Genomic DNA, 16,170 nt, shown 5'->3' with positions numbered 1-16,170 from the left:
CTGGACACAGCTGCCAAGGCTGCCGTAGCGTCCAGCAGCATGCCTGTCGGCATCGGCTCAGCAGAGCCATCATATCTTTAAAGGGACACTTCCCCACTGCCTAAGAACCACATTTTCTCCAGATCAGTATGCAAATTGATCTTTCAAACTTCTGACTAAACCAGGGGTCAAGTGCCAACTAGGCTAGGCATATCATAGAGATGAGAATAGAGTGCCAGGAGAGGAGTGCCCAGCGGCCTTGCCCATGTCCCTTCTGAAGGACAGCTTTGGGTCTTCAATCCTCACAGGAGCTCGGGCTATGGCAGATGTTAGTGTTGACATAGGACACAGGGTAAGATTGCTGATCCCATCCCCTTACGGGACATTAGGGATGCTAGGGCTGACCAATTCCTGGGATTCCTTTGACAGGTGTCTGTGCACCAAAGCTCCCCCTCAATCTTCCTGAACCTTCTTCAGGCTACCCTGCCGCCTGGGATGCATCCACCCAACCTGCCCACTCTCCTTTACAGGTCAGACCCGAGCCATGTTGGGTGGCACTCCCAGCTTGCCTGACTGCTTCCCCATTTTCTCTCACGGGCTTATCCCCTGATAAAATTGTGGTAGGTTTAATCCCATCTTGGCATGTGCTTCCCAGAAGGTCCAGACTGATACACCTAAAGATCTTCAAAAAATTCATATTGACTGGCAGACTGACTGGTCGAGGACAGGAGGGAGAAATACTAGACTGTGTTTCAGGTTTATCACTGGCTGGGGCCACCAGGAGCCAGGTTTTCTCCTTTGCACCGTCCGATGTCCTGCTTCTTACTGTCTTCCCCCCTTTTCCTTCAGGTTGTGGCTCTGTCCTCCTGGTGCCTGCTGAGGGATTCCATTTACTACACGCTGTCTGTGGTCGCACTCATTGTGGTAAGTGTGTGGGGGACACCTCGCCTGAATTCCCTTACAGTGAGCTCCCGACCACCCTCCCTACCCCTCAGGGTTATGTGCGGCTCCTCTGCATGGAGCAGGTTTGAGGTGCCTGGTGATAAATGAGCGAATGGATGTCTATGCCTGGAGACGGTCTTTCTCTCTTCCAGCTACTTTGACCAACCAGCACCCCTCGCCTGATAGTTGGTGCTCAGAATAGGAGTGTCACCTGTGGTTATCTGGTTGCATGAGAGCCCCTGCTGTTTTTCTGTGATCTCCTGACATTCCCGCTCACTTTCCTCACGGGCTCCTCTGTAATTCCCTTCATCATCAGCATCCCTGGATCTGGACCTTACTTCTCCCTCTCACTCTGTACGCTCTCCCAGGACTGCCCTGCTCTTCCCACAGCGCCCGTCGCCATTAACACCTTTGTGCGGACACCCCTACACTGTGTCTTAATAGTGGCAACTCCCTGAGGTCCAGCCATGGATTAGCAAACTCTCTACTAGATATCTTCGCGCCCCAAACTCAACATGTCTCTAAACTGACGACCATTTTCCAAGACCGGCCCTCTTCCTATATGTCTGCCCCCATTCCTATCCTGCCACCCAACCTGGGAATGATTAAACTCACCTTTCCCCCCAACTGCCACTATGCTCATTTGGCTTACTTGTCCTGTGGATCTTCATCTTGCAAAAATCTCCCCAGTGTGTTCTCCTTAACCCGTTAGTTGAGGCTTTTTACATCTCCGGCCTGAGCAGATCGGCCCAGGCCAGTGTTGCAATGAGTAGTGTAGCTGCCCCCCTCTTCTCACTGCTCCCCCCAATCCATCCCAAGTGGTATCTTTACAGAGGACACCTGGGAATGGGCCCCTTGTTTCAATGGTCAGTGGCTCTATGTTGGCTGTGGGGACAAACCCAACCACTCAGCTTGGCAACCACGCTGTCCCAGAGAAGGCTGGCAAACCAGAAAGAATTGAAATGGGAGTTGGGAGATCTAACTTCTAATTCTGGTCTCCCCTCCCCCTTACCAGCTCCAGTGTCCTCGGAGAAATCAATCTCTCTGGGTCATAGTTTTCTTACCTACGGATCACAGTGAAGGTCTTGGGTTAGAGCCAAGTCCCCTCTTTCCAGGGCCATTGATAATGGGGAGCGTGAGACCCACCCGAAGGAGACCTCATGTGGGACCTGAAGACGCTGTTGAGCCCCTGGTTAGGAGACTTAAGGACACACTTGACTCTATGTTCTTGTTCTCAATTATAACCCATGGAAAAGGTATGAGCACCCCAAATCTAGAAGACTCTTCTGCTCACTGAGCCCACTCCTGTCTGACACTCTCCGCACTGATCACGTGCGCTGAGCTCCTCCGTCTTGGGTGTTGTAGGATATTTCTGAAAGTTAGTTTTTTAAAGAGGCGTGGTTAGGGGATGGTGTAAGGAATGCAGCTGTCTCCTTTTGCTGAATTCCAGAAAGAGATGACCACGCTCAGAAAGGCAAGGTGATGAGACCAACAGCCCAGGCCAACGTGGCCAGGAGCACAGACCTGGCGATGGCCACTCCCCCAAGCAGACGTGCTGGCCTCAGCTTCGTTCTCAGTTTTCAGCATTGACACCTCCTGGTCTCTGTGTGAAATAACTTGTATTCTGTACAATTCATCTGGACACGTCCGAGATGAAACAGAAGTACTTGCTGCTAATGATGTGTTAAGTGAGGAAGTAAAGCGGTTTTGCAGCTTCAGGCTGCAGGTGCGGGGGCTTTGGGCAAAGCCATCTCTGCCCCCGTGTGCCGGGGGCGAATGGCAGAGCTGAATGGACACTCAGGCTGCTGGCAGCTCTGCATCCCCATCATGGCAACAACGTGCAAAAGCAAGGAATTCCTTGCAGTTCCCTGAAGGTGAACTGTGTTTAAAGACCAGATGTCAAGAGTTCTGTGTTCTGAGAAAAATTACATTTCTCCCTGTTAGGAAGAAATGGGGAAAGGCAAGTTCGGGTCCTCAGGGCTTGGGCTTGGTTCTTGCTACTTTAACTGGTGCTCCTCCAACTTCAGTGTGCCCTGGACATGCCCAGCGTGCTTACTCAAAATGCACAACCAGAGGTTTTAATCCAGCAGGTTCTGGGGCAGCACCCAGGAATTTGCACTTTACCCAGGACCCTCTCCCCCTCCCCAGGTGATTCTGATGCTAGCACCACACTGCACTTTGAGAAACGGAACTTCACATACCAGTGGACACCATTTCCTCCGGAGGCCTGGATATCCAGCTAGCTGGCTGTTGCATGGCCATGACCATTTCTAGAGTAAACGTTGAGATTCTCAAAAGCAAGGCATAGTGGCAGCTTGGCTGTGCCTTTCTGACTGCTGTTCATCCCCGGGGTCATTATCACATGAAACTTAAAACCAGCATGAAGAGTAGAAGTTTTATACCCAGAAGACAGCGCCTAATGGCACTTAGCAATGGAGGTTTCTCAGTAACCCCAATTCTGTTCCATGCCCAGCGCTATGCTGCTGCTGCTCACACATGCGGTGTTTTTGTCATTGTTTCCTGGTCTCCTCTTTCTGTGTTCCCCTAATGTCATGGTAACAAAATCACTTTCCTTCTGGCCTTCCTTATATAATCCCGAGTTTCTCTACAGGACCCTGCCGTGGGCATTTAAAATTCCTGTATTTAAAAGCCTTTCCTTCTATCCACAAATAATTACCAGTCACCTGAACAATTTATTTTAACAATGAGGGGTTCCCCCCCCCTTCCCCTTTTTATGGTTCTGAACTGTTCAGAAGACTGAACTCTGGTCCCCTGAGGTGATGCAATGAAGAGCTCATTTACCCAGAGGGCCAGTCTGGACTAAGTGAGACCGGATGCCACTTCTATATATGTCCCTGGGCTCAGTCCTTCAGGCCCAGCAGAGGAGCCTGGAGGATGATCCCCAGGGCCTAGGATCCAAAAAGCGGGAAAGATGACTTCTCCAGGGATGCTCATGGCCCCTGGGCCCGGAGGGTGCTAATAGAGTCGGTGCTACCTGAATCCTGAAACAGCTAAAACCGAAGTTGATGCAGATGGACCCGGCCAAGAAGGAAAACCATGCGAGTAAGACAAGCGCATGCATTCTGAAACCAGCAGAGCTTAACAGCTCACTTTGAGGCGAGGGACTCAGTTCACTTTGGTAGCTGCTCTGTGCTGGTTTCTAGTGTGCTCATTGTCGATTTTTAGGGAGAGAGCGGAAGAAAATGAGAAGATGGTATTGTCTAAAGCAGTTATAATCTCACAAATGGACCGTGCGTGCCTCGGAGCCTTTCCCCTTTAGCCCTGGTGACGTCTTCTGCAGCGAAACTTCGGGCCCTGGAGAAGCAGGATGTGGCCGGGAGGGTGGCCCGTGACCTTGGTCTCTAGAAGAGAAGTCTCACCTTTTAGACCTGGGGGTATTCTGGGCTCTTTGGGGTATGTCCCTTCGTGCATCTACCCAATAGTCTCCACGTCCTCACGGACCCTCCTGCTGCTTCTCTCCCTCCCCCGTCACTCCCTACTTGGACTTGCACCAGACAGCTCCAGCCCCCACTCCTATCCTTGCTCCAAATTCCAGCAGGCCCCACAGTCTCTCTTATTGAAATGTTACTGTAATTTACATAATCATGCAATTTACATAAATGCAAATGGTTCATTACATCCTCAGTCTAACAGCTGCCCTAAAAGGAATACTTTATTTTTACCCTTCATCTCTGCTTTGAGACTGGGGACGTGAGCCTCAAGAGAAGGGAACCCTCCGTGGAGTCCATAGGCCTCAGACAGCTTCAGGATAACTTGGACAGGGTCACGGATCCAGACTGGGGAGTGCTGGCTCCCTGGAGAAGGGCCCGGTGAGCCATTAGTACCAGTTGGGAGGCCATCAGGGCAGCTGGAGCACTGGCACAGCAGTGAGGCTCACTTGAGGTGACACTGCCCCCTCCCCTCTCTCTCTTTCTCCCCCACCCCCACCCCAGAGGGCTCATTGAAATCTCCCCTCCAGAGGGGATTCTGTGGGGACAAAGAGAGATGACTCAAGTGATTGCCAGAGGTCGCCTAGCAGCACTGTCCAGCACTAGGCATGTGGCTACTGAGCTCTCAAAATGCAGCTAGTGAGACCACGGGCCTAAAATGTTGATTTAATTCATTTACATTTGTGTAGCCATAGGTGACTGTGCCCATCATACTGGATAGCACAGTTGTAGAGAGCAGATTCTCCCATAGAAAATAGACCTACATTCTCACAGCATCTGTAAGTGTTAACAAGTGTGGTCTCCATACTTAATACAGGATTGAGGGCTCTGTTAGGTCTGTTGACGATTTCCCAGTTCAATATTCCTGACAATACAAGCTAGCTACTACAGGAGTCCCATTTCAGAGATGGCAAAACCAAGGTCCAGAAATTCAGGCATTTGCCAAAAGGTCAGGTTTACCAGAACAGGTGTCTAAGATGACACACCTACACCACCCCGGCAAAGAATTCGAATTTTCTCTCCAATGAAATCTGCCTTTCTGTCTCTGAAATCCTCCTGATGTTACCTCAGCTGCCATGCAATCCGCCCTAGAGAGGCCTGTCTACGGCACTTACCCTTACGTTTTTTAGACGGAAGAGAATAACGTCCACTCCTGCCCCCCTCGCCGCCCCCCCCCCCCCGAACTCTTTCACCTAATGTAACACCATCCAGAAATGTTCTCGTTGGCCTTTCTTTGAGAGAAAGACATCTTATGGTCATGTGGATGGCTGTCCTTAACCCCCCTGGCCTCCATGGCCTTGTGCCCCTGGCTCATCACCCTCTTACCCTCCTGCAGCCCCACTGCTGTCAAGTCTGCCTGCCAGGGGTGCTAATGGCCCAATTCCCAACTCCCCTTTAACCTTCCAGTGTAAACCATCTCGGTGCCTAGCAGCAGCTTCCCGGCGTATTCCATCTGATTCCTCCTCGGATGGAATCGCATTGGTTAAGCTATCTACACCCCTGGTCCCTGAAGCTGAGGAAGTCAGGACTCCACTTGGGCACATCTGAGGGTGTCTCCACGCTGTCGTGGGTGGAGTCTGGGGGTGGGGGGCAGTTTTATTTCCAGCAAAGGAGGGGAGATTTCCAAGGTTTCAGTCTCTTGAAAGAGAATGATGGCGTTGATTTCTATTATTGTCACTGCTTAAAATTCTAACTGTGCCAGTGATTATAATACCAGTTACGCAATCTTAGCTTCCGCAATGCAGCCGCCCTGCTCCATGGTTACAGCTACAGGGAGCAAACCCAGGGGTTGGCACGCACCGCAGGGACAGCCACCTGCCGCCCTGCACAGAGCCCGGCCGGCCTCTCCACTCCTTATCACACTCCTGGGCGAATCCTGGCTCGTCTTTTCCCTGCTGTGCCATCTTGAATGTGCCACTCCCTTCGCAGTTCCCTGGGATGTTCTAACCTCCACGGATCCACCTGCCTGATGGCAGCCCGTCTCTCTCGAGAGACTTGAAGAGCAGACACCAGGTCGGAAAAGCTGGTTTCCATGGAACCCAATTGTTTCTCTGAAGCCCGGAGGAAAAGAGAAATGCACTTCTGTGTGTTTCCATTTAATTCATCTGTGGAACACGTGCAGAGCTCTGGGCGAAGCCCAAAGAGGCTTTGGATGAACCACGGGTGGGTCAGAGAGCAGGTGCTCTGACCAGCCATGCGCAGCAAAGCTGGGACCCAGAAAGCAGTCAGCACTGCCCACATGTGGCCACAGCGGGCAGACCCAGTGCCTGGCCCCAAACGCCCCCAGCACAGCTCCTGGAGCTGCTTTCCCAAGGCCTGTTTTCAAAACTCCGACTGGGAAAAGAGCGGGCCGGTTCTGTAGGGACCCAGCAGGTCCCTCAGCCTCAACGCATCAGGGGAATTGAGTGTTGGCATAAGATGAGGGACCCACCTGTCCCCAGTGCAGAACACCAGGCAGGAGCTGCCTCCAGAGCCTCACCTTGCCCTGCGACCGCAGTGGGTTTGCTGAAGGCCACTCAGAAGGCTGTCTGCCTTGAGGTGTTTGCCCTCCTTCCAGGAGATTTAATGGACTTGGACTGACTGCATTTCAAACCTCACTGCCTTGGCAGAGAGACAAGCCTGAGGGCTGTGATGCGATCGCCATCTAGTGGTCACTGGGTGGAACTGGGGCGCGGTTTCTTGTTTCAGACAGGACATAAAATTGATTTCGGTCGACTCCTACCCTAGTAATACCGCTGGAAGGGATAGGGAGGTTATTTTGTCTTCTTTTACTCACAGAGAGAGCATGATGATGCAAAAGGGTATGCAACGCTTGTCTTAAAAGAATAAAATAAAATCTGTAAGGAATAACCAATCCCTTCCTTCACCATCAGCAGCATGGAGTGAGTCTCCTGCCCTTTCATTTTAAGAGTTTTCAGACAGGCTGATTCCAACACTTCTGAAGGATGTACTCCCGGGGAGACACTCTGTGACCAGTGCCGATGTCCTCATTTTCAGCCTTTGAATGACGATCATCTGGTACTTGGAGGCTGCTCATAACTCACCCTTCACCTCCTCTCTCACCATAAACAAGCCAATTTCCATTTAGACTTTCATAAAGGCCTGGTTTCTATTTCCTTTTATCCATTTTATTGTTCATTTTTTAGTCCTCTCTCTCTCTTTCTCTTTTTTTATCCAGTTCTCTTAAAGTAATGGGGTAACATCCAGACTGTTTGCTTATTAGCCACAGGGCAGCTAAGGCCTCCTGGCAGAGTGGTCAGGGGTGAGACATGGCTGCGTCTGTTACTTGGAGGATTCCAGATTGCACCATTTGTTAGTACTCTAGCGAGATCATCTGCATTTCTCTTTCTCTGTATGCCTCTCTGAACCATAGTCCCCCATCCCTCCCCCGGCCATAGGTATCACCTGGACATCAGGCCCAGGACGTTCCATCTTCAATTGCGTATCTTGTCCTATGTTGTCCCGATTTGCCCCACTGTTTCTATGATTTATCGTGCTCCCATAAATTCTGTCCTCAGTTTGGGATCCATTGTACAATTAAGCCCATTCTGATCTTTTTATTGATATCATTGAAATAATAGCTAAAGATGTATTGACCTGTGCCCCCATGTCAGTCAAATCACACATAATAAGGGCTTTCTAAAAGCTACATTTCTACTATAGAGGACGGCCTGCCTTCCCTGAAAGGTGAAAATCAAATTGGTGCTCTAATAAACCCTTTACCAGTATCTAGTGCCCTTCTAAGTGGCTATGAATTGATTGTTCCAGCCCACTGCTTAAGACTGATATTGAATTAACTTCAATTAATAGAAAACATTTTCCAACTTAAATCATTTTTTCTGCTCATGATTTCTTGAAAGCAATTCTTTTAAAGCTAGTGATTATACAGAAGCATCCGTGACCGCCTTCCAGAGAGTGGATTCCAAACCATCCAGCCCGGGCCGCACCATTGCTTCTTTCATTCCCTTAGTCTTCTTCCCTTTCCAGTTTGACACTTTCATCCAGTGTCACTCTGTTGACACTGATAACAATGACAAGAGTCACCAACCTGACAGAGCCAACATCTTTTTCAATGTCTCTGAGGAACAGCGAGTTGCAAATAAGCGTGCCCGTTTCTCCTCGCCCCTCTCTCTGCACTTTCAGGGTCATTGGAGGAGGGTCCTTGGACGTGCCTCTGCTCTGGACCCTGCACGTCTTTGTGGTGGTTTCCTCTGCGTCTCTCACAACAGATGGTCATTGTAGTCGCTGGGGACTGAAGCCAGGCCCACGTCATTAGCTGAGTTCATCATCTCCGTGCAGTAATGACACTGTACACCCAGACTGTCCTGCAAGTGTCTACCTTAAGAGTTCCCATTGGCCACTGCCCCTGAACGAAAAGCCACTCAGACGTGATCCCGCTCCAAGCAGTCATATCAGTGTGTGTAGGAAGGAAGAGCTGTGACCGACCCTCGGCTCCTGCTTGAAGGAAAGATAGGTGCACCCATCAGTTTCAACAATGTGCTGTCTGGGCAAATAAGTCAGGCAGAGCACACGACATTAGGAGCCAGGTCTGGGTTCTAGAACGAACGCTGCAGCAAATTCGGCAACCGCAAGACAATGTTTCATGTTCTCGGTGACTCAATTTTCCTGTCGAAATCAAAGGGCTTAAATTATACCAGTTTTTTTTGGCCCCAAAACAAGAAATGATTTTAGATGATATATGGTCTAGGGCTTAGACCAATTCAATCCTACTTTGTATTCTCTTTGGGTCTTAACTAACTGGTCAGGAGAAGTCTCCACTTGGTACTTGTGTGTCTTCCACTGTTCGGCCCTTGCTAACCTCCTTCTTCAACAAAAGGGCAGGCCTGTGACCCAGAGCCTGGGCAACCAGGATCCCAGTCACTGTTGTCACGCATTTATTTTTACCCTCTGCACGTGGTGGCAAACTGGTGCTGATTCTCTGCTTCTGGCTGTGATGTAAAGTTTCCTTTGAACGTAAATTCTTCTAAGGATGTAGGTCAACTGAAAGAAAGGTGTTGAGTACAAAGAATTCCAAATGTTTGCGTAAAAGCTTGAAGGAGCTGTACAGTGCACAGAGACACGCACGCGTCTCACAGGTGGCCCAGAGTGGCGGGTGTGTGCAAGCCCCCGCCAAGCGCCTACATCCCTTCCAGACGTAAAATTCTACAGAACATCTTGCTCTACACAGCAGGCTAGTCATGCTTCCCTCCCAATCCACTGTTGGACAGAAATTGCAGGAAGGATGGGTTGACCTATCGCTTCTCCCCTCCCCATCATGTCCACGCCAGTCTGCCAACAGCACCTCCTTCCACTAACACTAGCCACAGACTAAACCAGCAGAGAGGGAAGCTTGTCCACAGGCTTCGTGTGCCAGGCCAGCCCCACCCCAATTCTTACCAAGCTAGCAGCAAGGGCAGACCGTCGTAAAGCATGCTTGCACATGTGCGTGTCTAATCTATACCTTTTCCCCCCACAGTTCATTTACGATGAACAAGTTTCCTGGTAAGTACCTCTGTTTCCCTTCCAACGTTCCTTGTTATGTTGCAGAGCCAAATACATGGAAGACCAGATTCAGGGTTTAAGGAAGAAAGGGACATGTCATGACAATTTGGAACAGTTAGCATTTCTCGGGAACCCTCTGTCCACTTCCATAAAGGAATTACATTAGCTGCACAGAGCAGAGGTCTTTGCCTAGGGCTGGGTGGTGGGTTTCCACTCCTAATATCCCATGTCTTCATCCTCCAGGTTAGATGCGTGACTTAGCTGTGCCTTTCTGTACTCAGCCATTGGCTGTGCCGTAGTTAAGACTTGACTAATCTTTCCAACTTGTGTCCAGATCTTGTTGGCATATTCCACATACCGCCTCAGAACCCAGAGGAGGGGGCACTTCAGTGACCTCCAACCCATGAAAGTTCTGCCTGACATTTCAGAAGATCTTAGAGCTCTGAAAAGGCAGTGGTGTTGTTTTGGATAGATTTTTTTTTAATTGCCCAAATTAAATACCTGGGAACATTTGTATTTGGGCCAACTCTCTAAATCCCCATTTTTGAGATGGGTTCTGAGCAAATCAAATCTATTTGAAATGAAAATGGAAATTGGGTGTGTTGTGCATTCTTGTTATTTCTTAAACATTTGATCTATAGAAGTAGAGTAATGTGAAATAACATCTTAGGAATAGATGGGGTGGTACTGTATTACTTAAAGCTAAGAATGAACTAGAAAACAAAGCACAGAGTTTGCCGGGCTCCCCTCCCAGCAAAATGGGTGCCAATGCTTTGTTAGAGTGACATCTCTGTGTCCTGGGGTATCTCTGTGACTTTCAGAATTTGGAAGTGGGGACAGGGGAACTGATCACATTGATGGAAAATGTTATACACTAGGCCAGGGCATTACGATACTTTTGCCAACTCTTCTCTGTCCAGGAAGGGTGAGGAAGAGATGGCTTGGAAAACTTGCTTTAAGACACATACATAACCTCTGTATTGATCCATAAAAAATAAGAAGGAGGTCCTCTTTGAGTAACAGTGATCAATAGGCTGAAAGGGATTGAGACACCCAGGAACACATCAGGTCAGAGGTCAATAAGTCAGGGAGAACCTTCTCATGGGACCCACCTGGACATGGTCACCAGATGGAGTGGTAACATTTTTCCCCACGTCTTGCAAAAGATTCTCACTGCAACTGATGGCAGGACCAGCACAGTCACCGCTCTGCCTTAGCAAACAGTACTCACATGTTGCTCAGTGTTGCTGCTGTCATAAAGACAAACACATGATCACAGTCGAACTCGGAAATGTTTCTGCTGCCTTTGTGTGGGAACCCTTCAGAAAGGAAACCCAGGCGGGGTCTGCTGTCTGTCGGTCTTAAGGAGCTCTCTTTGCTGCATCTCCCTGGCCTTGCTGATGGCCACCATGGAGGGGAGATGAAAGCAGGGTTCATGCTAAGCCTATTTCAGTCCTTGCCCTCAAAATATCTTTCCAGGTATTTCAGATGGGATGGAGCAAGAAAGGGACTGTCTAGTTCCTCTTCATTCCCAGGGCTGAACCCCCTGTGATGTCAGGTGACCCCATCCTCAGGTAGCACTCGGAGCCTTGCAGCAAGGCTGCTGTACGTGAGGAAGGGAATGGGAGACCACAGATAAGTGAGTTGCAAATTCTCAGTGTGTTTTGTTCAGCCTGGAGTGGGTTCGCATCATAACTCATGCACAGGCATAGCTTCAGGAAAGAAGTAGGGAGGCTTTCATGGCACTAGAACATTATTTCCAGATGCCAGCCTATTATTGTTAGTATGTGGATGGGCTGACGAAGAACAGTTTTCACGTGAGTGAGGCTGAGAAATTAAAGTCTGAGCTGCTGGCCCATAACTGCTTTGGGAATTCCAGGGATTCCAGCTCCTCATTGAGAGCAAATTATATTGCACTTTAAGATAGTTGTCACTGTCCACACCTCAGCCCTTTTTACCCAGCCAACCACAAACATTTATTTTGCTGAGAGGGTGTGTCTGGGAGTTGATGTCTCTCTTTAAAGCCAGATTCTTCCATCTGTGCAATGAAAGCACAGTCATATTTCAGTGATACTACAAACAGTGAATTCCACTCCTTGTTATAGAACCTCCCAGCGTGTCTAGAAGTTTCAAGGAAGGTAATCAATCTACCCCAAATCTGCAGAAGGAAACTAACTTCATTAGTGTTTAATTTGAAACTAGAGTTCTCTTTAGGAAGAAATGAACCTCGTCCAATACAAATACACAGGGACAAGGTACCTTCGTCCTACACAGTTGAGGTTCCTTCGCTGCTCTGAGGTGGCGGCCTGCAGTGAGTCACACTTAGCCGACAGATGGTACTCAGAAGGCTTTTAGTAGCACGTAACAGGAAAAACCTGTGATAGGAGATTAAAGAAGCTAGTTTGTGTTTCTTACATGGCAAGTACCCCGGGTGTGGGTGGGACGATGGCTCTACTTTTCTCTTGGCCTTTTCCTAAAGGTTCCAAAAGGGCTGCTGCAGGTCCAGCCATCAAGTTTGGATTGAAGGCAAGAAGGAGGAAGGTGCTACGCCTACCTTGCATCTCTTTGGTCACAGTTGGGTCTGCCTTGACCAATGAGTGGACAGGGAGAATAGAATTATAATTTTAGACAAATCATGATTTATCCTGGGACTGGGCCCACCCTCCTTGAGATTGAAGGGTTGCTGCCTCAACATAGTGGAGTTTGATTTGAAGGCAAAAGGCAGAGGAGTATCTGTTAACGTGCTTTCTAGTCATGTACTTGCCGCAAAAGACATTTAACATACAAAGCATCCACCTGTTAGGATGTATGTTCAGCCTGCAGAGCAAGGCCCATGAATCCATGATGACGTCTCAGCAAGGCCCACGATGTTGCCAGAAGGAATCCAAACTGTGGCTTCAGTGGGTCTGAAGGTCTAAGAAGAAAACGAAAGGATCCAGGGTGGTATTTTCATTTCTTCTTTGAGCCTCAGGTTGTGACTTAGGGAGAGAAAAGAGAGCCTGAGAACACAACCTGGAGACTGTCCACCTGTGTCATGTGGAGGCCAGCCTTCACTGTTCTGGACCATAGTTAGGGAAGTGGAGCCATGCCCACCAGGCAAGAACAGGGCCTGCCCTCCAACACGGAAAGAACCATCTTTGGCAGGAGAATCAGGGCCAGTTGAAGGTGGCTCAAAACAGAAGTTTGGGGGAAGGGAAGAAACAAACCCAGATCATACTACAAGACCAGGTCCTCCAAGGACAGCGGCTGGGCTGTGGTCAGAGAAGCAGATGGAGAAGAGCATCCTGGGGAGGAGGGGGAGGAGAGCTGTGAGCTTTTAGAGGTCTGCAGTCAATTCTACAGCTGTTCCTGAGCACCTTTTGGGTGCCAGGCTTTGTTCCAGAACTAGACAGAACACAACTCAGCCCGGACCCTGAGCTCTCTGGGCTAGAGGGGAGGCAGACGGGTGACATGTAATTAAGAGTCATTTGGAGACACACACAGGACATGGGGAGAGACCCCAAGAGCACTGAGCCACAACTTGATCATCAGACACTCAATCAGGCCCAAAAGCAGAGGGAACGCACGGGAGATGCGGCAGCACAGAGGCCTCAGAGAACCCGGTGCATCTTGTAGGGGAGCACTGGGTGAGCCCTGAGTCTGAGCACAACAAAGCAAACCTGAAATGTCAACAGAAGCAGGGAACCCCCATGTCATGGGCATTCTTGAACCGTGACAGAAGAGAACCTTACTCGAATATTGCAATGAAAGGGCTTGCTTAGAGTGAAAGGTTAAAAAGATCTAAAGGAATTAGAGAGTATAACTATTTAGAAGGTGCTAGACTTAATTCAACTTAACAAATATTTCATTTATGTTGGTTCATTTTCTGGTGACTCCTCACTGAGTCTATTAAAATGTATTGCAGCAATTCCATGACATCCCTTCAGATCCTGGGTATCTCTTCTCTCAAAATGAATACTGTGAATAAAACCTCACTTTTCCCAAATAAGTTGATGCCACATCTATGTTGATTTCAATAAGATAAGAGCCCTGTTCAGGCCACTGGAAATGTCTTGCAACTGAAAAGTGATGTTTGGAAGCAGTTCCACCCTGCACAGAGGAGCTGAGGGGGAGGGAAGGTGTCTCCCTGCCAGGAAATCAGCTGTCCAGGAGTCTGATTTAAGTGTCTGAAAATGAGAAACCATGTAGCTGAGGTAGGGGCTAGGTGTGAAAACTGCTATCCAGTGACTGCTAGAAACAGGCATTATATATTAACTAGAGGCCCAGTGCACGAAATTCATGCATGGGGGTGGGAGGGGTCCCTCAGCCTAGCCTGCTCCCTCTCCAATCTGGGATCCCTCCCACAATCCAGGACTGCTGGCTCCCAACCGCTTGCCTGCCTGATTGCCCCTAACCGCTTCTGCCTGCCAACCTGATCACCCCTAACCAGTCCCCTGCCAGCCTGATCGACACCTAACTGCTCCCCTGCTGGCCTGGTCACCCCCAACTGCCCTCCCCTGCAGGCCTGGTCACCCCTAACTGCCCTCCGCTGCTGGCCTGGTCGCCCCCATCTGCCCTCCCCTGCAGGCCTGGTTGCCCCCAACTGCCCTCCCCTGCTGGCCCAGTCACCCCTAATTTCCCTCACTTGCCTGGCCACCCCTAACTGCCCTCCCTGCCAGCCCAATTGCCCCTAACTGCCCTACGCTGCTGGCCTGGTCACCCCGAACTGCCCTCCCCTACTGGCCTGATTGCCCACAACTGCCCTCCCCTGCTGGCCATCTTGTGGCGGCCATCTTGTGTCCACATGGGGGCAGTCATCTTTGACCACATGGGGGCGGCCATCTTGTGTGTTGGAGTGATGGTCAATTTGCATATTACCTCTTTATTATAGGAGATAAGTCATGAGTATATAAGACACAGTTTGATCAGAGGTCTAAAGAACGTAAGCAAAGTCTTGTGATAGAAAGTGAAGCAAGGGTAGGCAGGGTAGACTTCTTGGAGAAGGCAACATTTAAGCTGATATTTGGAGGATGAAAGGGACCAGCCAAGGTATGAGTGGAAAAACATTGCAGGCAGAGGGAACAGTAATGGAAAGGCTCTATGGGGAAGGAAAAAACTTGAAATGTGCAAATGAATGGAGGCCAGTATGGTGAAGCAAGACAGGGCACACAATGATTTGGAGAGGAAGAAAACAGAACCAGGATTTGCACCTTTTTTTCTCCTCAAGAACTTTGGGAAGCAATTGAAGAATTTTAAGCAGAAGAATGACATGACCCAGTAGCATCAAGGAAGCCAGTTCAGTGGCTAGAGTTAAGGTGGACTAGGGAAGTAGCACTATAGAGGGCAGAGCCGGCAATTCAGGAGACATCTGGACATAGAATCCTGATGGACATGGGTGAGGGTAAAGGAGCGCTCCAGGCAGATTTCCAGATTGGGGCCGTGACGGAGCAGGGAGTAGAACAGTGTACTAAAATGGCAAAGCTCAGGGGGAAATGAAGCTAGGAATAAAGAATTCCATCTGAGATGCATTGAGATTCCACGTGGAGAGGCCATACTGACAGCTGGATACATGAACCTGGAGCTGGGCAGAGGTGTGGGGTAGATGTGTCACTTGGTCTTTGCAGCAATAGAACAAGATGACATCACCTAGGGAGACAGTGTGGGTAAAAAGAGAAGAGAGTCCCATATTCAGAGGCTGAACTGAGGAAATGGAGGAAGCAAAGGGGATGGGCAAGGAGAAGTTAGGAGGAGAGCTAGGAGTGTGGCCTCTTGGAAGTCAGGAGCAGAGTGTTTGATGAAGGAGGGAGAGTGGTTAACTCTCAGATGCTGCAGAGAAGATGACAAACAACCGTCCCTGGAGTTGTGTAGATGGGGGGCGCAGGTGCCCTTGACAAGAGTTTCAGGGCATCGACGGATATGGGAGTTTGACTAGAGAAATTTGCTAAGAGAATGAAAGGTGCTGGAATGTAGTGTAGCAAACCTTCTCAAAGGTTTGCTAAGAGAGAAGCCAAGATACATAGCAGAAGTTCAAGGGATTTGTACACCCTGATTTCTTCTCAGTAGCATAACAAGCACTTTCTATAATAAATACATAGACATTTGCATAATCATTCTTAACTGATGCGTGGTAGCCCATTGTATGAACATACTTATCATAACATACGCATATAAACATTTTGCTTCCTTCCAACACTTCACTTTTATAAACACCACTGCAACGAAAACCCTTGTATGTGCATTCTTTTTTAATTTAACCACATATTTATCTGGGATCAATTTCTAGACAGGAAAAGGAAAAAGGAAAGAAAGGAATAATCTA

At 49.1% G+C, this 16,170-nt stretch overlaps 1 protein-coding gene across 1 annotated transcript in view; it reads left to right on the top strand.

The window, feature by feature from the left end:
* SLC24A3 (solute carrier family 24 member 3) overlaps window positions 1–16,170 on the top strand; it is a 496,588-nt gene that overhangs the window by 436,456 nt on the left and 43,962 nt on the right. The window contains exons 7-8 of the mRNA XM_079784858.1: window positions 829–903; window positions 9,847–9,872. Coding sequence (XP_079640984.1) covers window positions 829–903; window positions 9,847–9,872 — 101 coding nt within the window. The remainder of the gene's footprint in view (window positions 1–828; window positions 904–9,846; window positions 9,873–16,170) is intronic.

The sequence above is a fragment of the Cnephaeus nilssonii genome, assembly GCF_951640355.1.
Source record: "Cnephaeus nilssonii genome assembly, chromosome: 11".
In the NCBI taxonomy this organism is placed as follows: domain Eukaryota; kingdom Metazoa; phylum Chordata; class Mammalia; order Chiroptera; family Vespertilionidae; genus Cnephaeus; species Cnephaeus nilssonii.
The sequence above is the reverse complement of the archived record's forward strand: the minus strand, read 5'-3'. Positions and strand labels throughout refer to the sequence as shown.